General features: G+C 41.4%; 2 protein-coding genes across 3 annotated transcripts in view; one reads left to right on the forward strand and one right to left on the reverse strand.

Moving 5' to 3' along the window:
- The window catches only part of ZNF292 (zinc finger protein 292), a 60,052-nt gene extending 46,751 nt beyond the window's left edge, over positions 1-13,301 (forward strand). The window contains exons 6-8 of one of the 2 annotated variants that reach the window (XM_035559467.2): positions 957-1,093; positions 2,757-2,898; positions 4,566-13,301. In XM_035559467.2, coding sequence (XP_035415360.1) covers positions 957-1,093; positions 2,757-2,898; positions 4,566-11,750 — 7,464 coding nt within the window. In that variant the 3' untranslated portion in view covers positions 11,751-13,301. The remainder of the gene's footprint in view (positions 1-956; positions 1,094-2,756; positions 2,899-4,565) is intronic. The other variant, XM_050709728.1, reaches the window with a different exon arrangement.
- On the reverse strand, positions 12,869-18,992 carry GJB7 (gap junction protein beta 7). The gene is made up of 2 exons (XM_035559471.2): positions 18,299-18,992; positions 12,869-13,005 (listed from the first exon to the last, which is right to left on the reverse strand). The coding sequence occupies exons 1-2, from the start codon at positions 18,990-18,992 to the stop codon at positions 12,869-12,871; spliced, it is 831 nt and encodes a 276-aa protein (XP_035415364.1).
- Between the last annotated feature and the right edge of the window lie 6,580 nt (positions 18,993-25,572).

Genomic DNA, 25,572 nt, shown 5'->3' on the forward strand with positions numbered 1-25,572 from the left:
AATTGTAGCTTAATTGCTGGGGAAATAGCTAGATAACCATCATGCCGAACCAAGCTGGGCTGTCACCGTATCCAAAGTACTAAAGTATCTTGTTATTTGGGTTGGGGCTTTTGTTTCTTGCTTTGGGATTTCTTGTGTTTACTCAAAAGAGACTTTCAGTAGTGCTGTTGGAAAGGCCAAGTTGTATTTCAGCTGCCAACATCGAAGAATAAATACCAGCATGTCCTGCCAGATGTGCTAATTGATGTAATCAAATCTGTCTGCTGAGAATCAAAATAGACAGTAGTAGTTACAACAACGATGCTGATTCATTATTGATGCAATTGTCTAGTACTACCGAGCGACTGGTTTTTGCTTTGTTTTGGTATGAAATTGAGTGCTTACATTGTGGTTTAAATTAGATTGCGCAGACTGCAGTATTCTTGCAGGAAAGTGTTCGGTTGATCTGCTTCTTACTGTGTAGCTTCCCTTTTCTTTTTTATCTTTGATTTTTAAAAAATACTGGAATGTTCACGTTAAACTTCATTTATCGACCATGTATTCAAACAGTAGTGACATCAGTGACTGGGTTAGAACTCCAGGTAATAGTAGTCTTTTTGTGTTAGGCTGCGATTTAATGTTCTAAATCTGCTTATTATTACATTTACCGTATGCATGTAGTATGTATGAAAAACTAATGCTGTACTTCAAAAAGTTTAAGTAACTGGGACATTAGACATAAGACTAATGTCTTTGAGAAACAAGTTTGTATTCACTTCAGAAAAAAAAAATGTTTTTCTCTTAGCATAATGAATTTTGATGCTGTCTAGAAACACTCTGATTTGCTTTCAAGCGTATCTCAGTTTGATAGTTAACTGTCCACCAAGTTCTAAATTGTGTTTTTGTAAAGGTTTAGATTCATGTATGTCTAAATGAAACCACTTGCTTAGTCTTGGTCTTGTTTTCTTTCCTCCCAGATTGCAGAAGTAGATTGCAAAGATGCTCTAGAAATGATCTGTAACCTAGAATCTGATGGAGATGAAAAAAGTGCTCTAATTTTATGTGCAGCATTTTTGTCTCGCCAACTGCAGCAAGGAGAGATGTACTGTGCCTGGTGAGTTTGGATATTGTTTTATGTGTAATGCAACAACAACAAAATATTTTGGGAAGATAGAAGTGATGCTTAAGCCATAGGTTAACATTCTTTATCTGATAAAATCTGAGCTAAACAGGAAGGAGATAATGCTGTTGGAAAGTTTAAATTAAAAAAAAAAAAAAAAAAGCTTGGAGAGGAGAAGGCTTCAGGGAGAGCTTATAGCAACTTTGCAATACCTGAAGGGGGCCTACAGGAGGCTGTTGAGGGACTCTTTGTCAGGGAGTGTAAGGAGAGGACAAGGAGTAATGGTTTTAAACTAAAAGAGGGTAGATTTAGATTAGATGTTAGGAAGAATTTTTTTTTCTCAGAGGGTGGTGAGGCCCTGGCACAGGTTGCCCAGAGAAGCTGTGGATGCCCCATCCCTGGAGGTGTTCAAGGCCAGGTTGGATGGGGCTTTGGGCAACCTGGGCTGGTGGGAGGTGTCCCTGCCCATACCAAGGAAGTTGGAATTAAATGACCTCTAAGGTCACTTAAAATCCAATCCAGTCTATGACTAAAGAAAAAAAAAAAAAGATTTTGATAAGATTAGCTTCCATTATGGAAGGTTGAAGGCTGTACTGTATGAGGAGGCATTAACAAATACTAGTAGCTGACTAATCATTTTTCTTGACAATAATCTTGTGTTGTAGAAATGAGGAATTTAATATCTATAGGCAGCTAGTCAGCATTATGATGAATTTAACACATAAGTACTTTTCCCTTCTGTCCTTATTTCATAACACAATATTTCTTCCTCTGTCAAACTTCTGGAAAAGGAGGTGCTGTTCACTCTATAACTGGAGTAAATAGCTAGATGAAAATATTTATTGATATTAGGGCTTGCTTTCAGTGATGTGGGAACAAATAACTGGTCTATGTTGGCAGATACTGGAGCTGCTAGTCTGAGCTCCCATCTGCTAACAGCGTGGTTGTGTTTCCAAACCTGTACAGTTCCTGAAGGATTTGCTATGCTCTGTTTGCGCACCTCTTTTCCTCGTGCAGCAGCAGTAGAGCATCTGTTAATGCAGGATTTTGCATTAACAGATAATACGAAAGTTTTGGGGGTTACACCATTCTATGATACTAAATGCTCTTTGCTATTTGCACCTAAGGAGGGCCTATTATTTAGGAAATGTATAATGTCAGGGGTGAAGTAGTGAGTTAATGTAGATACAGTATTACTGTTTTGTCTTTTCTGACTAATTTCTCACTAAATCACAGTAAATTTCAGCTCTTAGAGCAGATCAAGAAAAATGTTGGTACCACAGAGAAAAGCCATCCTCTTATAGCTGTTAGTTATTACTAAGAATACAGAAGCATAAAATTCCACTTAGTAAAGAATAAACTACTTTGCAAGATGTTTTTCAAGACAACATCATGAGTCTGCAAATTCTGTAGCATGATATGTGGCATTACTGATTTTCTTCTGATCTGTTCTTCTGGAATTGAGTCATTGTGATAGTTTTGAAAGTTAAGTATTAATCATGTGAGTATAAAAGCTTTTCTCTATAAGATAAGGTGTGAATAAATTCATATTTTTATTTTCCCAAACACAAAATAGATACTGTTCTCAACCTTGCATTTCTTCTGATCAGATTAGTGGTTGTGTTGCTGGCCTTGAAATATTGTTCTCTTGTTCTAGGGAACTGACTCTTTTCTGGAGTAAACTGCAGCAAAGGGTAGAGCCTTCTATTCAAGTGTATCTAGAGAGATGTCGTCAACTTTCTGTGTTAACTAAGACTGTTTATCACATTTTCTTCCTGATTAAAGTAATTAATTCAGAGGTAAGGACACTCCTGAAAGAATATTTTGATGGGACTTTAAACGGAACTGTAAGCAGGAAAATTAATGATAGCTGCTTTTAGACATGCAGTGTCTTTGTATAGAATCAGCTGTGGAGCAATCATAATTGGTTTTAGGAAAGACCATAGCAACCTCCATGTGTAGGTAAACTCTGAGTTGATTCATTTTAAATCATTAGAACTCATTGTTCCTTTGGAATGAAAAAAAAAAAAGTGGGGATAAACAAAAGATCTGGATGCCATGACTGAGATGAAGTAAAATGTAAAGGTGAAGTTGTAGAATTCTGCAGTTGTCTGTATTCTCTAAGCTATTTTCTTTTGCCAGGTCCTAATATTCCCCTTCATTATTTTCCATATTTCAAATATTTTAAAAGATGGAGACTAAATGAAGGCTCTATATTAATATATAAGATAATTGTCAAAAAAGGAAAAAAAAATCAGTGTCCCACAAAGAATACAGTTTGTTTGGGTAAATGCAGTACTTACCTTTTGTGGACTTAGATCCAGTGTTGCATTAAAAACTCAGTTCATATATCTCAGTTTTTATCTTATTTTCCTAGTTTCCTATCAGTAGTTGCATTATTTCATGTTTATAGCTAAGTTTAACTCTTCCAAAAGTTTTCAGTTGGGGGATTTCTGTAATTCTATATAGTCTAAGTATGAAAATTGCTTTTTTCCTTCTACAGTGTTCTGGCATGGCTAATCATGGGCTTCTAATCTTAAAGATGATCTTCCTCAAGACCTGAACTAAATTGGAGTGTGGGGAGATGATTTTTGCAAAGGCTTGTGTTATTAAGAGCTGTCTGCTCCATGCCATACTGATTTTTCCCTAGTGAACTGTAGGTTATTTTACCGATGACTGAAATTTGAGACCATATGGGTAGTAGACCTGTGCATTCATAAATTCACTTGACTTTATTCTCATGTATACTGTGGCCTCTCTATGCATCGTTGGCAGCATAGAGGAAGTGTAAAGCGAACATAAATGTAATTTTCTCTGCTGGAGGGTATAAATGAGAACGGGCTATCTACATGAGCTTTGAAACATTTAAATGATGAAACATTTAACTATACTTATTACTTTCAGTTGGAATGAACCCTTGTGTTCAATTACAGTCAGTTGATTTTGAAGTGGTATAATCTTTATAAACAAAAATAAACCCTTACACCTTAAAGGATTTCCAAATTACAGAGCTTTTTGAAAATCTTGCGCTTCTCTTACTGTAGCTGTAGCACTTTTTATCATTTAATTTTACCCAGTCTTAACTTAGTGCTCCATAGAAGCGTATCTCAAATAACTGTATCACAACTGGCAGGTTTTATTTTATGGAAAAGTCTCAGCATTGCTCTAATATAAACTGAACACCTCTACCATACAAGCCAAAAGTCATCAAACTAGGCAGAGCATAAAATTGATAAGTATTTTAGTTGTATGAAAACTTTCACTGTTTATAGCAGCATGAAGACAAATGACATAACTTAAAGAATAGCATCTAAAGATAAACCACTATGTTTCTTAAATTAAAAATTATTCTATAAGCTCCAAGTGTATTTTCCTGACACTGAGGATTGAATAATGATACCTTTTATTTACAAATATAAGAAGAGTTATGATCAGCTGACTTACTAAGTTTAATCTTGCTTTACAGATTGATGGTGCTGGACTTGCAACCTGCATTGAATTGTGCGTGAAAGCCTTGCGCTTGGAATCCAGTGAAAATACAGATGTCAAGATATCTATTTGCAAGACTATCTCCTGTCTGCTTCCAGATGATTTGGAGGTTAAACGTGCTTGTCAGCTGAGTGAATTTCTTCTCGAACCCACTGTGGATGCATATTATGCTGTTGAAATGCTGTATAATCAGCCTGACCAGAAGTACGATGAAGAGAATCTTCCAATACCAAATTCCTTGCGCTGTGAGCTCTTACTTGTACTGAAAACTCAGTGGCCTTTTGATCCTGAATTCTGGGACTGGAAAACTCTAAAGCGTCAGTGTCTGGCATTGATGGGAGAGGAGGCATCGATTGTGTCATCAATAGACGAACTTAACGACAGCGAAGTTTATGAGAAGGTTGAGGATTGCCAAGAAGAGACTAAAGAAACTTCTGTGAATGGGCTTGCTGGCAGTTTTGATGAAGCTACAAGCCTTCTTAAGGGTATCAGAGATGAAAAGCAGAAAAAGAGAGAAATTAAAAAACTCAGAGAGCGGGGGTTCATATCAGCTAGATTTAGGAATTGGCAAGCTTATATGCAGTATTGTGTGTTATGCGACAAAGAATTCCTAGGTCATAGAATAGTTAGGCATGCGCAGAAACATTATAAAGATGGAATTTACAGTTGCCCTATTTGTGCCCAAAATTTTAATTCTAAAGAAAACTTTGTTCCCCATGTAACTTTGCATGTTAAAAAATCCAGCAAAGAGAGACTGGCTGCTATGAAACCACTGAGAAGATTGGGAAGGCCTCCAAAAGTAGCAACTGCCAATGAGAATCAGAAAACTGATTCTGTATCCAAACAGGAGCAGCGACCCATTAAAAAGAACAGTCTCTATTCAACAGACTTCATTGTGTTCAATGATAATGACGGCTCCGATGATGAAAATGATGACAAAGATAAACCGTATGTACCAGAGATAGTGCCAGTTCAAAAGCCACTACCTGTTAATGAATTTACTTGCCCTGTAACATTTTGCAAAAAAGGCTTTAAGTATTTTAAAAATCTAATAGCACATGCAAAGGGGCATAAAGATAATGAGGAAGCGAAGCGTTTTCTTGAAATGCAAAGCAAAAAAGTGATTTGCCAGTACTGTAGGCGACATTTTGTAAGTGTTACTCACCTGAATGATCATTTACAAATGCACTGTGGCAGCAAGCCTTACATCTGCATACAGATGAAATGTAAGGCTGGTTTCAACAGTTACGCTGAGCTGCTGACTCACAGGAAGGAGCATCAAGTCTTCAGAGCAAAGTGTATGTTTCCTAAATGTGGCAGAGTGTTTTCTGAAGCCTATTTACTGTATGATCACGAAGCACAACACTATAATACCTATACCTGCAAATTCACAGGCTGTGGAAAAGTGTACCGTTCCCAGAACGAACTGGAAAAGCACGTTGAAGATCACAACAAACAGCCTGAAAAAGTGCAGCAGCCCGAAGGCCAGACTAATCCATCTGATCTTGGTCAACCTTGTAATGCTAATGAAAGTACTGTTGGAGTTGCTGTTAAAGAGGAGTTGACATCTGCTCCAGCTGACAACCGTAGTGGTTTTACTGAAGGAGAAAACAATGTCTGGAATCCAATCAAAGCAGAACCCATAGGGAATGAAAGTGTAAGTGCACCTGCAAGTGTTCTGCGGCAGAGTGATTCCTTGCCAAATGCTGGTCCAGAGCAGTCTGCTGCAGGTTCAGTGAAGACAGAAGTAACAGCTCCAGCAAGCAGTGTTAAGGTGCCTGCTGTTAACCAGAAGGTCCGAGAAAACTTTGTAAAAAGAGGTAAATTGGCTGCTACTACCAGTAAAGTAGATACCACTAAACCTGGAGCCCAGCAATTGTGCGCACCAGTTGATTCTTGTCTTCCAGTTTTCCAAGAGAGAAAGGAAGAGAATTGTCTCAGTCAGTCCCAGAACATTCAAAATATTTCTGTGAGTTCAGACACACTAAAACCAGAAGCCCTTGAATCCAAAAGCTTAGAAAGGCAAGTGAGCATTGTAAATCCCTTCAGCGTGCAGAATCAGGCAGGATACCGAAACAGTGTACCCATTTCCAAGCTTGAAATTGAAGACAGTATTAAAGCTGCAGCTAATCTATATAACCTGCCTCTAAAAACTTTAGAAAGTATTACGTTTATTCCATCACAGCCTAACATAAATAGTTCTTTAGTTCCAGCTGCGTCACCAGCAGCCCCAGTTCAGAAATTTAATTGTCAGGTCGAGGGGTGCACTCGAACATACAACTCATCACAGAGCATTGGCAAGCATATGAAGGCAGCACACCCCGATCAATACGCTGCTTTTAAAATGCAACGTAAAAATAAGAAACCACGGAAATCCAGCAATTTACCAAATGTGGCAAATGATGGGAAGATCGTCTATCTGATGCCACCACAAGCAGGCAATCCCAGTGGTGCTGCTTTTACTGCACAGAACAAAACCAATTTGAATCCCAGCTGTTCCAGTCAAGTGCAGCATGCCTCAAGTACGCTGTTCCCAACCCACTTAGAAAATCTGGCTAATCCTATGCTGCCTGTAGTGGAAAGCGTCATGAATCCAAGTTTGCCTACTCGTATTAAAAGTGAGCCTGAAAGTGTTTTGTGTTCGCAAATGGAAAATCTGTCTGGTGCAGCTTTACCTTCCCAGTTGGAAGATCTGGCAAAAACAGTTATGCCTCTGAATATTGATGGTGGTTCAGATCCTTTTCTTCCTTTGCCCGCAGAAAATGGTCCTATGTCTCTCTTTCCTTCACCAGCAGAGAATGCCCCAACTTCAGTCTTCTCACAACTGGAAAATAATTCAAGTAACTTTTCGTCTCAACTAGAAGGAAACACTAGTTCTGCTTTCCCAAAAGAAGAAACTGTTGATCAACTGTTTCCCGCGCGAGTGAGTAATGAAAATAATTTTAATGAAACTGGTTCTCAACATCCAGCTTCAGAAAAGGTAAAAAAGGACCGTGGCCGGGGTCCAAATGGGAAAGAAAGGAAGCCAAAACATAATAAGCGGGCAAAATGGCCAGCAATAATTAGGGACGGCAAATTTATCTGTAGTAGGTGCTTCAGAGTTTTTACTAATCCTAGATCACTTGGTGGTCACTTATCCAAAAGGTCTTACTGTAAGCCTCTGGAAGGGTCAGAAATCTCTGCGGAAGCTCTGCAGGCTAATGGACAGTCTTTGCTTGCCAGTATGATTCTTTCTTCAAATTCATTAAGCTTGCAGCAGCCGCAGGAGTCAACCTTCAATCCAGAATCGTGTTTTAAGGATCCATCGTTCCTGCAGTTGCTTGCAGCTGAAAATCGTTCCACAGCCTTATTGCAGACTATGTTTCCACGGGCCAATGTGACTAACTTTAATACCAGTGGAAATGAGGAAGGGAATCAAATTATAAAACAAGCCTTGGAAACTGCAGGCATCTCAAGTACCTTTGATAACACAGAAGTACTTCCACATGTAGTTACAACAAGTTGTGTCACTGGTACAACTCAAATAAATGCAGCTGTTCTCCCCAATTCAACCGCGTCACCTCTGTTGCAGACAGTCTGCAACCCCGGTACCCTGCTAACAGACCAAAACAGGACCCTCAATGCCAAAATACCTTCAATAAATGAGTGCAAGAGTTTGCCTGGTTTTGCAACAGATGACTCAATGCTGAAGACAGTTGAAAATGGCTTATGTTCTAGCTCACTTCCTAATGCTGTTGCAGCAGCACAAACCTTTGCAGGGAACACTTCACGAGTTTCAGTTATAAATAGTCCCAATAATTCAGGATCGAGTAACTCAAATAAGAAGGGAACCAGTGCTTCAAAGAGGAAGAGAAAAGCAACTACACCCTTGCTTGCACCTAACACAGCACAGAAAGTAGCAGTAAATAATGTAACAACAATGGGACTTCTAACCAAAAGCAGTGACGGAAATGTGCAAATACAGGGTGATAATTTTCAGTCCAACTTGCTGGCAAATTGCGACTCTCAAGCAGCAGTGGAAAATCTCACACAGAAACTCGGTAATGCTGACAATCAATTATTCATGGCCAGTATCAAAGAGAACTTCAAAACAAATCTCGATACTCATACAACATTAACAGTAAAAACTGAAAATGGGGATTCCCAAATGGTGGCTGTAAATTCGTGTGCGCAGACAAATTCGGAGGAACAGATTTCAGAAGACAACGTTATCCAGAATTTTGAAAAAACCCTTGAAATAATTAAAACGGCCATGAACTCACAGATACTTGAGGTGAAAACAGAATTTCAGGATACTGGCACTGCTTCGGGACAGAACTTGCAAGTAAGTAATGCACAGACTTCTTCAGGAAATTCTTCAAATAGTGTAATGTTACCCACTCACGCACAGTTTGCAGTGCATGCAGGCAATGCCACTGCTGCAAAGAGCAACTCTACTCAGTCTGAAACATCTCAAAAAGATGATACTCAAATACTGGAAATTTTGGAGGGCTTGCAAAAATTGAAACTAGAAAATGACTCATCCATCCAGGTCTCTGAGAGTGTTTCCCAGTGTCCTCCAGCAGATACACTAGCACCAGCAGTTCCTGTTGTATCAACTGAAAGTAAACCCCTGGTCCAGACAGCTTCAGAAACAAGTCACATTCACTTTAGTGATAAAGTTAATAAGCCTTTTGTGTGTCAGGACCAAGGCTGCAATTACAGCGCTATGACAAAAGATGCATTATTTAAACACTATGGCAAGGTTCATCAGTACACTGCAGAAATGATACTCGAAATTAAGAAACATCAACTGAAGTATGCTCCTTTTAAATGTGTTGTCGCTAGCTGTCCAAAAACATTCACAAGAAACTCTAACCTCCGAGCACACTGCCAGCTTGTACATCATTTTACAACAGAGGAGATGGTAAAATTAAAAATTAAAAGGCCTTATGGCAGAAGACCTCAAAATGAAACTGCAAACGCAGCCCCGCGCTCTGTTGAAATAAAAAATGTGCAGACACTAATAATAGAAAACAAAACTCCAGCTCCGTTGGTCAAAGAAGCTCAGATAAAGGAAGCTGTAGAGCCTGTGAAGGTCTTAGAAAAATTACTACCAGAAAAAAGTATTCCTGAAAGACTGGAAAAACCTCCCCAGGTGGTTTCCGTTCAGCCTGAGCAGCATAACGCAGGTGCTTTTGGTAATACCCAGGCACAGTCAAAAGTACGCAAAGTTAGGAGGCACAGGAAGGAAAAAGAGGAGAGAAAACGTCGGAAGCCCGTAGCAAAGTCTCTGGAGTTTCCTACCAGATACAGTCCTTACAGACCGTACCGATGCGTCCATCAGGGCTGCTTCGCAGCGTTTACGATTCAGCAAAACCTAATTCTTCATTACCAGGCTGTGCACAAGTCAGACCTTCCTGCCTTCTCTGCTGAAGTGGAGGAGGAGAACGAGCCGGGTAAGGAGGACCGCGAAGAGGCTGAAACCAAACCCACTGTCAGGGAATTCAGGTGTGAGGTGAATGACTGCTCTCGAATATTCCAGGAGGTTACAAGCTTGATACAGCATTACATGAAGCTTCATAACATGACCCCTGAGGAAATCAGAAGCATGAAAGCAGCTCCAGAGGCGGGAAGGTTTTCTTGTGATCAGTCCCAATGTAAGTCCTCGTTTACAGCGTATTTTAACTACATTATACATCTTGAGACAGAACATGGTGTTAAGATAAGGCCAAACAAGGTAGAAGATGATGGCGTATTCAAGTGCGACTGTGAAGGCTGCGACCGTATCTATGCTACTAGGTCTAACCTCCTAAGGCATATTTTTAATAAACATAATGATAGGCATAAAGATCACCTAATAAGACCCAGGAGACTGACGCCAGGTCAGGAAAACATCTCCAGCAAAGCAAATCAGGAGAAACCATTGAAGTCCAAACAGAGAGGATTGAAAAACAGATCGGGAAAAGAAAGTAGCAGGCTGTCGGTGAAAACAAAACGAAAGAAAAACGTTAACTTAGAAAACAAAAACTCAAAAGGAATGCAAATTCAAGAAAATAAGGCTTATTCACTGAAACGTGGAAAGCACGTGTATTCAATAAAGGCAAGAAATGATGCCTTATTGGAATGTACGAGCAGGTTTCTAACTCAGTACCCATGTATGATAAAGGGATGTTCATCTGTGGTTACGAGTGAAAGTAACATCATAAGGCATTATAAATGTCACAAATTGTCCAAGGCATTTACTTCACAACACAGAAATCTTCTTATTGTATCTAAAAAGCACTCTGTGTCACCGGTAAAGGAAACACCTTGTGAGCAAGAGGAGACTGATAAAAAAAGCGACGTGAAAGAGGCAGAACCGACTTCGTTAGCAAGCAATAATGATTCAAGCACATCTACGTTACCACAAAATGAAAGTGAAAAAGGTGAGAAGGATGAGGTGGACGAACTGACAGAACTCTTCATTACTAAACTGATTAATGAGGATTGTTCAAGTGCTGAAAACCAAGCAAAAATCTCTTCCAGTGTAAATAGTGACTCGCAGGAGACCAACTCCTGCCCGTCAGAGAAGCAAAAATCAAACAACTTAAAAAGAGCAAGCAAAGAGAAAAATGTGTCTCAGAGTAAGAGGAGGAGAGCCGAAAAAACAGAGGAAGTACCGCCAGTTGAAGTGAGTAGCACGCATAGGGAGGAAGAGACTGCTGTCGCTATTCAAACAGCTGAAGAGCAACCTGCAGCTTTCGACTGGAGTTCATTTAAGCCAATGGGTTTTGAAGTTTCCTTCCTCAAGTTCCTTGAAGAGTCTGCTGTGAAGCAAAAGAAAAACACTGAAAGAGACTACCATGGCAGCGGAACCAAAAAAGGATCTCATTCAAACTTACGAAAATCTAACGAGAAGACCTCCCTAACAAGTAATAATGTCACTTGGTCATGTTCTGAAACTGAAACCCTTGTACAGTTTGCCAATCCATCACAGCTTCAGTGTAGTGAAAATGTAAAAATCGTTTTAGACAAGGCTCTTAAAGACTGCACTGAGCGCGTGTTGAAGCAACTTCAGGAAATGAGACCTACCGTCAGCTTGAGAAAACTTGATGGACATTGGGAGAATAATCCAGACGTTACAGCTGCAAAAGAAACTTCTATGGGTAACGAGGAAGGGGAATCAAAACTGAAAACCTAGTGTGTGTATCCGTGATCTGTAATAAAATTTATTTTGAATAGGAAGCCATCAAGCATGCTAGTAACTGTGGAGCTCTTTTTATTTTGAAGTGATCTAATCTAGCAAAAAACATGGCATCAGTCATGTAAATTTCTTATTTGTTTTTATCCCTATGGGACTTGAAGAACAGACTAATTGCTTCAGCTTTGTAAATACTTGATCAAAACCTCAACTTTCTATCAAATTGTCCTTTCCATGAACTAAATCTTTGTGAATTGTCTGTGATTGGTATCTTTCACCAGGTCACTGCTCATGTATAACAGTACTCTTTATTTGTAGATACATTTTTTTTTGTATATATTTATTATTGTAAATCATTTGCTGCCACCAGCAGTCTGTAAGTCTAAACTATTAAATGACACATTTATATTCGGAATTTTAATTTGTAACTAAGTGATAAAGTTTTTAAAACTGTCCTTTAATCATTTTAAATTAAGACCTTTTGAACTAAAGCTAGGTAAGTCTGCCATATCCAGTTTATTTTGCATAAAGCATTTATTTACAGGAGAGGAGCTGGATAAGATAACATTTCATAGGTTAAACGTACTGACACACTCATTTTTGTAAATTTAACATCCAGTATCTATGGATGATACTCATATGTAGTTAACTCATAAATATAATAGTTTTCTTATAGCTACATTTTTCATTGCTTTTAATTGGATACAAAGCATTTATGATTCCATAATAAAAATGGAAATGTGAATAAAAATAGTTTGCTACATTGGAGATTTAAAACAATATTTGGTATTAAAGAATCCGTTGTGAATGTGATAGAAAATTAGTAGTGTGGAGCAGTGTATATATTTGAGGTGGTGATTTGTGAAGTAGCCCAGTATTGCCTTAAATAAAATCACATTTCATTTCTTGTTTTATACATGTGATCTTATAAAGGTTATTTTTGTTTCTGTAACTTAGATTGGTGTATAGTTTAATTTTTGTTAAAAAAAAAAAAAGAAAAAAGAAAAGAAAGAAGAAAAAAACCTTCAGAAACCGTTTCTGTAAATAGTGGGTTTATAAAACAGATGGTTTATTTTGATAATACCACTTTGGTATCTATCTATAAAATACGTGAGTCCTTATGCCATACCGTTAAAAACTGAATAAACGAGGCACTTTCTGAAAGGGAAGTGAGGTTGTGATCTTACAGATAACCGAGGTGCTTGTGCTCTATTGATGGCACGGGCTCTCCCTGCACTCCTTTTCCTCTCGCTGGCTGCGCTCGGCAGCACTTCTGCCACCTCTGTGTTTTCCACACTGGAAGGAGCCCCGGAAGCAGCGCTGCACGCAGCAGGCACCTGGGTTTGGAGTGATTTCTCTGTTTGCTGCTGACCGAAACGACAGGTGTCCAGTTGGCTGAGTAACCAAAAGAGCGAAGGCGGTAGTGGGAGCTGTCGGTATCCAGGAATCTGCCGTGGTGTTTTTATGACAGGATTATGCTTAACTCCTGTGGGACAAGCCAGCTGGATTGTGCGGTACCAAAAATTTTACTTGGATTATTCTCGTTACTGGATGTGACCTACCTTCAGTAATATAAAATAGTCTCTATCTTGGGAGAGATCGGCTTGCTTTTTTTCTATAAACCTGTCTTGCTGTGTAATGCTTTGCATTAAATGCTACACTTCGTTGCTTTTAAGCTATTCACCTGGATTCCTTGACAGTTGACTTGCATACCAGTTCAGAGGGCACATTCCTACAACAACACGAAGTGACTTGTTTGGAGAGTGAAAATTATGTATGAAAAAGCGGAGGGGCGGCAGCATTTCAGCCTTGGGAGTAGCTCCTGTTTTTCGGTGCTTACTTGCTCGCCCTCCCACAAAGCACAGGCTTCCTTTCGAGCAGGGCCCGTTTACTGCTGCAGCTCTCAGTCCCTCTCGAGTGACTGACCAGCTAGCTCCGTCAAGTCAGTAAATCAGAAGTGCCATCTGAGAACGATAGAGGTGAAACAAATGCTTGGGTTTTCTCTCTAGGAGAGATGGTTGTAGGCACACGGTCTTCTGGAGCGGGCTCCTGCTGGATGGCAGCAGCTGGGTTGTGGAGAGGAGAGGATCTGCAGGGAGGAGAGGGCAGAGCACCTCCAGAGAGGGATCCAGGAGCCTCTCGTGAGACCTGCTGCTGTCAGGTGGTTGGCTGGGCACTGTCGACAGACCTCACAATTGTTAATTTTTTAGATCTGTTAATTCCTTTTTGTGTTATGTAAGTAAAATACTTCCAACCGTAACGTTCCCGGTCATAGTTACTGCATCATTTGCACTTTTTAGCCTGAGAATAGCATAAAACTATTTAGGTACATAGCGTTATACTACAATGCTATTAAAAAACAAAAAAAGGAAAAAAATCCAATGTCATAAACATCCAGGAAGTAATTTCTGATCTGAATTTCTGAGAATTAATTTTTTTACATTTTTAACGTTTAGCTCTTAGCCTGATTAATCCACACTTCTGAGGACCAATGTAGCCAGTTTCAACAGAGCCAGTGCCCTTCGTGGCACGTTCCCTGTTAGACAGGTACTGACAGCCTGTTCAACAGGCTAGTATGGTATTTTTTTCCTTTTTTTTTTTTTTAAATATATATGTATACTTTTAACAGGGACTGAAGGGAGGGTTTGGTTTAAGATGTCAAGGACTGCAGAGGGTACTGTAGTTTGGTAAAGCCACCTGCAAAAGTTCCTGATGAAATAAATTCCTTTGGTGCTTGCATCTAGGCCTTCACCGTGAGTGATGTATCACGCCTCCTGCTCGAGCGTGCTGACTGCCCCTCGGGGCCCCATGGGCCTTACCCCTGCCCGTGGGACAGGACAGGGCTCCGGGGGTGGCTGAGCCCAACCCCACTGACCCCTCATCAGCCTGTGGGGTGCCCAGAACATTCCCTTCTTCCCCCTTGCCTCCTCTCTCCCTCCCCATCTCTCTTCTCCCCTCTCCATCCCTGTTTCTCGCTGCCTCTCTTCTTCCCCTCTCTCTGTCCTTCTCTAACCTCTTCCTCTCTCCTTACCTCTCTTGCTCTCTCCTTCCCCCTTCCTTCTCCTTTCCATCCATCCTCCATGAACTGTGGTATTTGAGCCAAGATACATTCTTTAAAACCTCTTGTCACCAGCCGGCCTGTGCTGACTGAAACAGAAGCTGTTGCCGTTGGGGAAACAACCAAATCAGAGTCTGGATGCAGAGTACGGTCTGTTTTGTGATCTAAAGACATCTTTTAATGGGCAATTAGCCTCTCTTGTGGTTAACTGTGTTCCTAAAAAGAAATTCTTAAACTGTCTGAGCCCTAATCGAGTGCAGTGGGTTGGTCCTCACGTGTTTTGGGACGGCCGTCCTTGACAGGAGAGGACTGTTGGTCCCTGACTGTTCTGCAGGCACGTCCTGCCCATGGCTGTTACATGGTTGGGAAGAGAAGCTTTTAAGAAACACCAAAAGCAGATTTCAGCTCAGGTAAGGAGAAGCAGGTGGCTGTACTCTCACAGATGGTTTCTGTGCCGCAGGAGGCCCCGGGTCAGGATCCCACCTGCATGGGCACCAGGCCCCAGGGGAGCCACGGGGCGTGCGGAGGCTGCGGGTACCAGAGCTGGGCACAGAGGGGGGAATTACCAGCAAATAGGGAAGTATTTTTTTCCCCCATGACTTTTTCTAAATTTTCTAAACTTACTTCTCACAAGACAAGATTTCTTGGGTTTTAAAGAACACCAGGGTTTACTAAAGGTTTGGATCTTTTCAATGTTTGCAGAGAAGTTTTAAAACATGCATGAGGTAAATATTTCTGTATGAATGTGTATGGAGGGGTTGTGGTATTTTTCCATTACAGTAAGGGCTGAGGTCAGCTTCGTACCAGTTGCTGTGTGTTAAAGGAGACAGTTCATCTAGCCTTTAAAAAGAAAGAAATACAGCATTTGAATGGAAAAAAAATAGGCATTTTTATCTGGGTAGCATGGAAGTTTGATATATGAGGGGAAAAAAAGTGCCCTTTTAGTTTAGGCTTCGAGTCTACAAACTCATTTGAACCAAAAATGCAAATATGAATGACTTCAGAGATGGGTAGATGAGGAAGATTTAACCTAGAGAGGAAGCAATGTAAAGGTGATAAAGGTGGGGAAGGGGCTGGGGTAGGAAAGGAACCAGTAAAAGACCAAATGCTGGACAAGAGAGAGGCTTCAGAAAGTAGAGGAGTTCCTGTTCTCGTGTTAAGTAAAATCTGGCAGAGCTGCCTTGTGTGATGCTCGTTTCCTTTACATTAATGGCTCTGCTAAATACTCCTCTAATTTTGCAGCAGATGATGCAAAAGCCACTTGGCTGTTTGCTACCAGGGAGTCAGGGCTTACGCAGTTGGTCCATAATAGTTTTTCAGAATAAAGTGGTTTAGATGAGAAATAATTTCTAGTTGTATCAAACCTGAAATATCTTCTAAGACTTGAAACACTATGATCTGGAATATAATTCATCATTTCATGATTGTTGAGGATAGGAATTAGCAAGAATTAAAAACTTGTATATGCATTAAAAAAAAGTTCTTGTATCACATGAAAATTTTTGGTCTAAGCAGGAAGTTCTGGCCAGCTGCAGAGTTTGGAGGGATGCTCTGAAGCCCTGCAGGCCCTGACTTAACATATTTTTTATATTAGAAGACATGACAAATTTAATCAGGAACCTGTTAGCTAAGCTGCGTTTGCTTCTTTTGCTCTCAAATAAACCCTGCTTTAAAAAGTAAAGAGCTTTTTCATTAATCTGCTATCTTTAAATCTGTCCTTGATAATTACAAAATAGTCTTTATGGCAGCATTTTTCATTTTGATAGTGTTGCCATTGTCTTAAGAAATGATGCACTAGGGTACAAAAAGGATAAGATAATTTTGGTTTCCTTTCTCAGTTACGGAAACGGTGGCAGTACCGGTTACAAGGAGCAGATCAGCAATGGTTTTGCTTCATGCAGTGCTTGATGGGGTTTGTGCAGTAGTTGTAAAAGACATTGTAATTGCATCCCTCTCCTGAGCCATTCTGCGTATGTAGAGACATAACAGAAAGTGTTTGGAGCTGTAAAGCATGTTGTCTCGATAGACACACTGCTACCGCGCCGTGCAAGATGTAAAACTTTAACTGGCCGCAAGCTGGCAAGCTAGTATCTGGCACGCTGCTGTCGGTACGTTCAGCAGAGGCAATTGTATTTTCACCTCTTATAAAAACAAGTTTATCGTAGAAAGAAAAAAAAGAAAGAGCCAACTCACACGAGCTTGAAAATCATCGTCAAAAGTACATAATTTCTTCAATAATTCCTAAAGTTAATTCTGTAACTGCTGCCCCAATACTCATAAAATTAATGCTTTGTAACCACAGCTGGAGTTTCTGGAGTGAAAAAACAGTTAATGTGCTTTCACTACTGTTTTCTCCTCTTTATCCTGGAATGAAATCAGTTCCACATCCTGGCAGCTCTGCTTATTGCAGGCAGCCTTTTCTCTAAAAGCGTGTGTTTTGATCAGACTCAGCACTGATGTCAGGTCTTTGATCACAGCAAAGGAAGGAGAACACTAGCCTGAAATAAGTCTTTTTAGGCATTGATTTCTATCATCTCCAAACCTTGAGTTCAAAAGAAGACTCATTTCTGTCCCTTTCCTGTTAGCCCATGTTATATCCGTAACAAAGAGCAGTGATGCGAAGTGTTCGAGATGTTCTGAAATTTAGGGGGGCAATAAGTCATTATTGTCTACTTTGTTTCCACAGGAGGCGGTGTCTTTAGATTTCCCATGTTCTTCAACAGTAGGTATCTGCTGAAGGAGCGGTGGTATTTTCAGCCCTACCAAAGGGACCAGGTTTCAGGCTACTGAATGCTAAGACCACTGGCCCACGTTTTGTTATATTGCACAGTCTACATTTTTCTGCTTGGATCCTAGAGAACTGTGGAAGATTTTTTTCCCTTACCCACCGCAGCCACTGGGGCAGACGACGTGTGTGGTGGCTGGGGACCTGCTCAGTGTGGGTGACCAGGAGCTAAATCCACATGCCAGTATCTTAATTCCAGGTTCTATAATAATAATGGTATCTTAATTCCAGGTTCTTCCATCTCTGGATATAAAAATCCCCTTTTTGCTTATAACAAAGCAGTTCTGTATAATATGCAAAACACATCACATTTGTTTGAGCAATTGTTTCAGTATGATTTATCATAAACATTTGTGTATATTATTAAAACTCCATGGAATTTTCAGGCCTCTTCACCTTTTGCTTCAACATGAACAGATCTAGGTAATTTTATGCATGACATACATAATGCAAGTGGATTTATTTGCTTGTGTAACGGAGGGAGGGAACTAACAGAGGAAAAACACTTCCTAGATAACTCTCCTTTCACTTCTGTGAAGCACTGATCGGAACAGAGCAATTCACGAGATACAGCTTGTGTAACAGGAAGGTGTTGTCCGATCTTTCACGTCAGTGGGGAGATTTTTTCGTGTCCATCTTCTGCATTCAGAGGCAAGGACAGGGAGCTGTCATGGACTGGTCCTGCAGCTGCTGCTCTCCTGTGACTGATGGTTCCTGATTTGTGGCAATCGCTTGCTGAGCCTCGATGTTTCTTGGTGTACCTCTTCAGATAACACTTCACAGAGTATTTGCAAATGAGGTAACTCAGTTCACTTAAATTTAATACAATGCACAGACATGAAGTTGCCACCAGAAAATAGAGGAAAATCATCTTCTCAGTTGGTTTAGAAATATAGCAGTCAACAGTATTAGGACATGGTCTCACGTCGCATTTGACGAGATGTGGTATTTTGAATCCATTGTACAATTTATAAAACAGAATGAGAAAAACTATTTCAAATCCTGCTTTTAAAACAAGACTGATAAGGTAAGTGCACAGCAATCCACCATCTATCTCACCTGGACTTTTGTAAAGTTTCTGGTTGTGCTTTTTTTCTCTGTTCTCTCGATAAGCAACATGGAAAACAACCAAGAGCGAAGGGGTGGAGACCAGGATTAACTGCAAAGCCCAGAGCCTGATGTGAGAGACAGGGAAAAAATGGTCAAAGCAAACATTTTCACAGCCAGGCTGCTTGATGTTGCATTCAAATTCATCGTGTTCGTATTTCCAGATGTTTTCTGCAGCCGCAACATAAACCAGCAAGCGGAATATGAACACAACTGCTACCCAGATTCTTCCAATTCCTGTTGAATATTTATTCACTCCACTCAGCAGGTCACGCAGGAATGCCCAGCTCATCTTTCTCCTCGGGGAAGGAAGGAAATGCTGTATAAAAGAAGCACAAGGTCAGAGATGCTTCATCTTGGGTGAAGAGAACGGGAAGTATGTTCAAGGTGAAATATAGCCAGTAGTTGAAGCAATTTAAACTGACTAAGCATTTAATAAGGAGGGGGGAAAAAAAAGGAAAAAAAGAAAAAGCAAATCTTCTCTTGGTTCTAATAACTTGTACCTTCTGAGGCTATCATACAGAAACGATTTGCTGTTAAAGTAGGTTTTTGTCAGTTAGGCTGAAGTCTAATTGTTTTGTTAGGCTGTCCTCTCTGCAAGTAGACATGCCTGTTCTTACCGAGGGCCTCCTGAGCACCAGGCAGAGCGTCCCTGGCTGAGTTCAGACGAGTGCTCCACCACCAAGGCACGCTCAACATAGCACCATCGGTTTTGCAAATACTAGGCGTCGTCAAATCCCGTTTCACTTTCAAATTTATGCGTAGGAGCCAAGTATCCCATAATAAATTGACTACCACGATGCAAATTGTTTTCTTTTTGTCTCATCTTGTCAGTATATTTATGCAGTATTTTAAGTCCTATACTGCTGCACTGGTTTTTTTTTGTTATTGTTGTTTTGTTTTGTTTTCAATTTTTTTATCATTTAAGAAATGCACTAAACTTTATTCCCCAAATTTATACATTTTATATATATGTATATTAATAGTTTTTCCACACAAATCTTCCCCTGCCCTAGCTCTGGAGCTTTTCTTTTGCGAAGGGACACTTCAAGGAGCCACTGGCAGCCAGATTCTCCTTAAAGTCAAGCGAGGACCTGAGAGAGGCACCAAGAGCAAGCGCACAGTCCCCCTCCCACCTCTGGGTTCTGCACGGAGGACACCAAGCTCCTGTGTAAGAGCAAGAAGTACGTCCATTCACGGGAGACAGAATGGCTGGGAAGCATCAGGAGGGGAATCTGCGAGGCTTTCAGACCCAAATGTTTGATCTTAATGGCCTCATCCCATCTACTGCTCCTGCTTAGCAAGAGAGAAAATGCACCCACCTGTGGCTGCCCCAGCATTTGGGAATCCCCCTGCCACTGCTGTAGCTGCAGTTAGTGCTGGTCACTGAGCAACTTCATCAGCTGGCATGTTTGACTACCAGCAGTAATTAGGCCACAGCGTCACAAAGCTCAATGCAGCTGGGAAGCTCAGTGCTTCTTTTGCTGTCCCTTGAGCCTGCAGCCCATAAAGACCTCTGCCCATAGCCAGACTTCTACTGGAAAACAAGGTTATTTGCTTATTTGGGTACTCCTATACTGCTACCATTAGAGCTGGTGACTTCCTGGAGGAGCTGAGGAATGAACATACTGCCAGTTCATACTGGGAAGGATGCTGAAAAGATGTTCTCACCAAGACTTGTTACCAGACTACTCTTTTATGCTGTAGGTATAAAGGAGTAACAGGAATACTGTTTGGCTTATGTCCTATCAGACATACGCTTTTAAATATATTTGGCAGACTGGTGACTTCGTTAAAGAGCTATTTCTATCCTTTATGTCTGCAATTAGAGCTCAAGCAGATGTTTAAATCAAGCTTTCTGAGGTATGAGCACTATGCCTTTAACGATTTCTAGATAAGTAATATGCAGCCAATGTATTAGTCTCGAAGGGGCTGAGTAGCAAAGTGTGAAGATGCTACCGATACTGCTATTCGATAAAGCACGGGCAAGGAAACAAAGCGTTCGCACGAGCAAGCACAAGCTGCATTCATACATGTCAATACTCACAAACAAGCTGTCCTCCTGAATAGATTTCTTGCTGAAGGAAGGCCTCAAAGGCCTTTTTCTGGGATTTTGAGATGTGCACAGGCACTACAGAAGGAAGACTGAATTTTATTATTCCGTGGAAAACCAGTGTGGCTGACAGAGGGCTTTGCGAATGGCCAGAAGAACCGTGCCCGTCTTTCCTGACGCAAAAAGCCCAGTGTCACCTACCAACCCATGCTTACGGGCTCCTTAAGAGTGGCTGGAGGTGCACCAGTCCTGAGCTCCGCGCTGAATGAGTAAGCCAGAAGCTGAAGATAGGCTGGGTCTCCCTGCCCAGGGACAGTGGTGGTCAAGGCCTTGACAAAAATCTTGAGCAGGTCTTGAGCAGTGGGCAAATTCCAGCTAGCCAGAAGACTGGATGGGTGGAATTGCTGCAGAGCTATAGTAAAATACAGAAATGCAGGCTGGCACCTAGAAATCTGGCCCTTAGCTGAGTCAAAGTTTCAAGAAAGACAGCAACAAATGGGTCATAGGGGAATCTATTTGGCATAAAGGAAATAAAGACCACCACCAAAAATAGAAAAGCTTCTATTGGAAATTGCAAAGGAGACACCAGAGGGTCTACAACAGTCAGATCATTTGCTCCAAGTGCTCAAGAAGAAGATGAATGTGGCAAGAGGAGCAGGAATTTGAGGTTAGATTTACCTCAAACTCTCCATGCACATACATGCACCCCAGCTTGGACAAAAGCTGAAGGTTAGAGATACCTTGATGTGCTCTGCTCATTTTTTCCTGACGTAGCAATGATGAGAATGAAAAATTCCTGGACTGCTTCTGCTCCCTACCAGGAACCGGAGCAGGTAATCCCCTCTCCTCTTCCCCCTCTTCACACACAAAATTTATCCCCTGGATGTGACTTTGACACTCCCAGTGAGACACAGGTGACCCCGTTTCCGCCAGATACGGACATCATTTCAGTGCTGCCTCAAGCCTGCCCACAAGCTCTGCCAAGCAGACAGAGCAGCCCGAGTGCTCCATCAGCTCCAGGAGTGAGGAATGGAATTCGTCGAGTAAAGTGTTTGGATAACACCACTGTTGCTGAACATACCAAATAATCCTTTCCATCCTTCAGTGAGGTCTACAGAAGGTTGGCTAATGTGCGTGGAGTAATGCATCCGTTGTAGAGCATTCAGAGAATGAGTTCATCTAGATTTCTGTCGGGTCTGCTACTTTAATGATGTTAAAAGCAGAAAAGGTATCTCTGTGTAGACGAAAATGGGGGGAAAAAGTAAGAAAATGCAAAAACAACCTACTCAGAAGAGAGAAAGAGGGGAAAACATCCAAATTGTTAAAGGCACGCAGGGAACAGACAGCTCAGAGCAAGCAGGCAAATTACAGGTCGAAGGTGCTGCATTAGTGGAAATGGAAATGGAAGGGTGAGAAAGAGCAGAAGGGATGTGTGTCTGGGAACTGTGGGTCTAGCGCTCGTGCAGGCGAACACAACTAGCCTTGCAGGCTGAGAGATGGAAAATCAATTTCTTTTCTGGTACAAACATTGCTAATGGGAGCTTTCTGTTGCACCTATGGCTTAACCTTGTCTTTCTTTTCTTATCAAAAAAAAAATCATAAATAGTGTAAAATAGAGAACAGTAGTAGAGGATCACGGAGGAGAGTATAGGATCATAAGAAAGCAGACTTGGTGGCAATCTTGAGAGGTCATCCTCTCCAGCTTTTATATATATATAGGATTTTTATATGTGTGTGTATATATATATATCAAGTTTAAACAAAACATAATCTCAGCCCTTTTCTTTTAAAACAACGGGGATCAGCTCTGTGTTTTGAGGAAAGGAAGAAAAAAGCATTGGCATGATGATTTCTGTAAATGACCAAACAAATAATGAAACTTAACTTCAGATGCTCGTTTTGTAATTTCACTTTCCGTTTATCTTCTTTGTTTGATGATATAAGGAAGTTTTACTGTTGCTGATCCTTTGTGCTTGTTTCATGGACTACCCACTGCTTCCTTACTGCCTGCCACCGGCCTGAGGTCCACAGGCTGAGCAGCACCGATTCACTTCATTCTCTGCCCCTAAGAAGGCTTTGTCATGCTTATAACTCTTGCTGACAGGTGTTTGTTCAGCCTGCTCTGAAATTTATGGAAGCTCCACTCCCACCCTACCGTGGTGCATCTATTCCAGTGCTCTGCTACAGAAGAAGAAGCAGCAGGAAACCTCCTGGGAATGCAGAGGTAGAGTCCAGCTCCAAAGTCACCCCGCTAAGCTGGACCTGCACCAGCTATTCACACTGTTGAGCATCAGCAGAAGGAGCTGAAGAACTACTCCTGCAAGTCACTCACCTTGCAACGCCTTTGCTTCTTGCTCAGTGGTCAGAGTGCTGATATGAGTGGTTTTCCAGGTCCTTACGAAAGAGACAATGAGAAAATATAGAGAGGTCAGAAAACCCAGCCTTGTGTGGTTTGGATAACCCGTCTCTTACCATAAAATGAATAAAGAACATAGTATTGATACTCGTTGCTTTTTCAGGCTCTTCAGAAACAAGTTGGGTAAGGCATTTAATTCTGACAGCCCCAGAGCAGGCAAACGCAGCCCTACTGGTCTGCGGTCTGGGCAGGCTGGTCACTGCCACAGCGGCTGTTGTAGTAGGAATCACAGTGCAGCAGAGCCCGTGGTCCTCAGACTGGTGCAAGCACTGGTTTCCCACCTAATTCATCCTTCAGATGCTTCCAGCGGAATGGCAAATGTAAACCTGCCAGCAACAGCTTGCTTTCCTTTCGCAGATCAACCAAGAGCAATCTGTAGACTGTTTGGACTGAACTTCCCTGGCATAAATCCTTCATTAATGTGTGATAAAAATGGAGTCCTCTCCTCAAAACATCAAGGATCTGGACAAGGAAAACCCGTGCTGTGGAGGAAGAGATGTCCATAAGAGAGGTGATGGGGTTTATCCAACATCACCCGACACATCAGGGGCAGAGCTAAAGAACCAGGGTCTCTCATAGTCTGGTCCGTTGCCTTCATCTTCCTTAGCTTACTGATTTTAGCCTCTCACTATTTCGTGCCTATTATTAACTTTTAACTCCTCAGAACAAGAAATATGCCCCTATGTAAGCCTCTGGGTACTGCAATAAGTTATATTAAATGCAGAATCCCGTAAACAATTAAATACTGCTTAAAATAGACGTGGTGTGTAAAAACATCAGCCTAGATATTTATTTGCCAAGTGACTACAAAAGGAAAAGAAAAGACTAGATGGGAAGAAGTTCATCTGGTTGATCTGAGATTTACATCTGACTTTGGCACAGGCTTTCCGAGTGGCTTGGGACAAATCCCTTTCCTTTCTGGGCTTCGCTACCTTAGCTGCCAAACACTCACTTCTCTGAAAGCGCCACAAATAAGTTACATCTTCAGTAGGCTTCGTAACCTTAAGAACATATGGTATTCTTCTTCACAGCCAGCAGTGGCAAAATCCCATCTTGTTTCGTGTTTGGGAAAACCACAAACTCCGCTTAATAACCCAGCAGCTGCTGAGAGTGCTGCTTTGCCAGCTGCTAATTGCTGTGGTCTCTCCTCCACAGCAGATGAATGGTTTTTGAGAGAGGGCAGACGCAGTTCACTGTTGTCTTTGTTACTTCAGTAAATTATATAATCTAAAAATATAAACTCGGAAGAATCCAAAATGACTTTAAAAGAAATGGCATCCATATTTCACCCAAGCAACTGGTAGAGCATTTTCCATCAACTTCATGCCAAACAGATAACCATCTCTCCCATGCTCTCAAAAAAAGATCCCTTCCTCTGCAGCAAATGATCTTCAGCATTAATAAGTATTATTTCTTCGTTCAGGATACTGTTGTAACGTTTTGGTCAAATCTTATAAAAATGAATTGAGAAAGCCAAAAGATTTCCACTTGAGCAAGCGTTAGAAATGAAGTCATTTGTCCATGGCTACAATGAGTTTGCAACTCTTTAGTAGGTACAAACAAGGCACCGAAAACAGGAGTCAATCCGTGTCTCATGCTGGCAGATGGGACACTGCCACGAGGCTGTTATCAAGCCCGTTCAACCTTAAAAAAAAACAACCTCTTGTGTGGTAAGATTATATTTTATAGCAAGAAACCTGAACTTACCTGTGTGGCTGTGAGCGATTACAGCCGGACCCTCGTTTTCTAGTGGCATTAACCATCAGCGGTTCATTTCCAAGAAAGGGAGTCGCTGCTCTAAGCCTTGAGAATGGAAACTGCCCATCTCCCGGGCAATACAAACTAAACCAGTGAAACGTGATCACCTCTTCCAGCACACCCTTCAACCCAGAACCGTAACGCGTCCGGTATCAGCAGAAAGATACCAGGAAACCGAGGCATTTGTTTAACGTCACGAGGCTTTATTTTCATCCTTTGAGCACTCACCGGCGACCGCTCTCCAGCCGCACACCTCCTGCTTTTACGCTGGCACAGGCAGGAGCTGCGAGCACACACGCGCTGCAGCCTCAAAGCAGAGGGCAGAGACCGACGATAGCCCACGAGATACCACTAGCCCGAGCACAGAAAACCTTAACTCAGTAAATTAATTCTTAAAGCCTGCTAAATGAATTCTTCACAGTACAATTTATGTAGCTTAAACTTACTGGGTCTTGCATTACTGTATGCAACCATTTGAGAGTTTTGTGCAGAGGAGGGTGTCACTAACACACGTGCCTGACTTGGCAGCTCGCTCCTAGCCCCAGAGAAGCCTCTGGGGGGTGATTGAAGGTGCCTGGGCTTGGAGCTCACCTGCTGCTAACACGGGGAGCTGCTGCGGGGCGAGAGCCTTCCTCCGGGCACGCA

The sequence above is a fragment of the Cygnus atratus genome, chromosome 3, assembly GCF_013377495.2.
Source record: "Cygnus atratus isolate AKBS03 ecotype Queensland, Australia chromosome 3, CAtr_DNAZoo_HiC_assembly, whole genome shotgun sequence".
NCBI classification, from domain to species: domain Eukaryota; kingdom Metazoa; phylum Chordata; class Aves; order Anseriformes; family Anatidae; genus Cygnus; species Cygnus atratus.

What these genes read in the sequence shown, in the direction of transcription:
- GJB7 (XM_035559471.2), bottom strand. Translation starts at nt 18,992, where the DNA reads ATGAGCTGGGCATTCCTGCGTGACCTGCTGAGTGGAGTGAATAAATAT. An exon ending in CCACAAATCAGGAACCATCA is followed by an intron (nt 13,006 to 18,298) that starts GTCACAGGAGAG and finishes TGCCGAGCGCAG; the next exon opens with CCAGCGAGAGGAAAAGGAGT.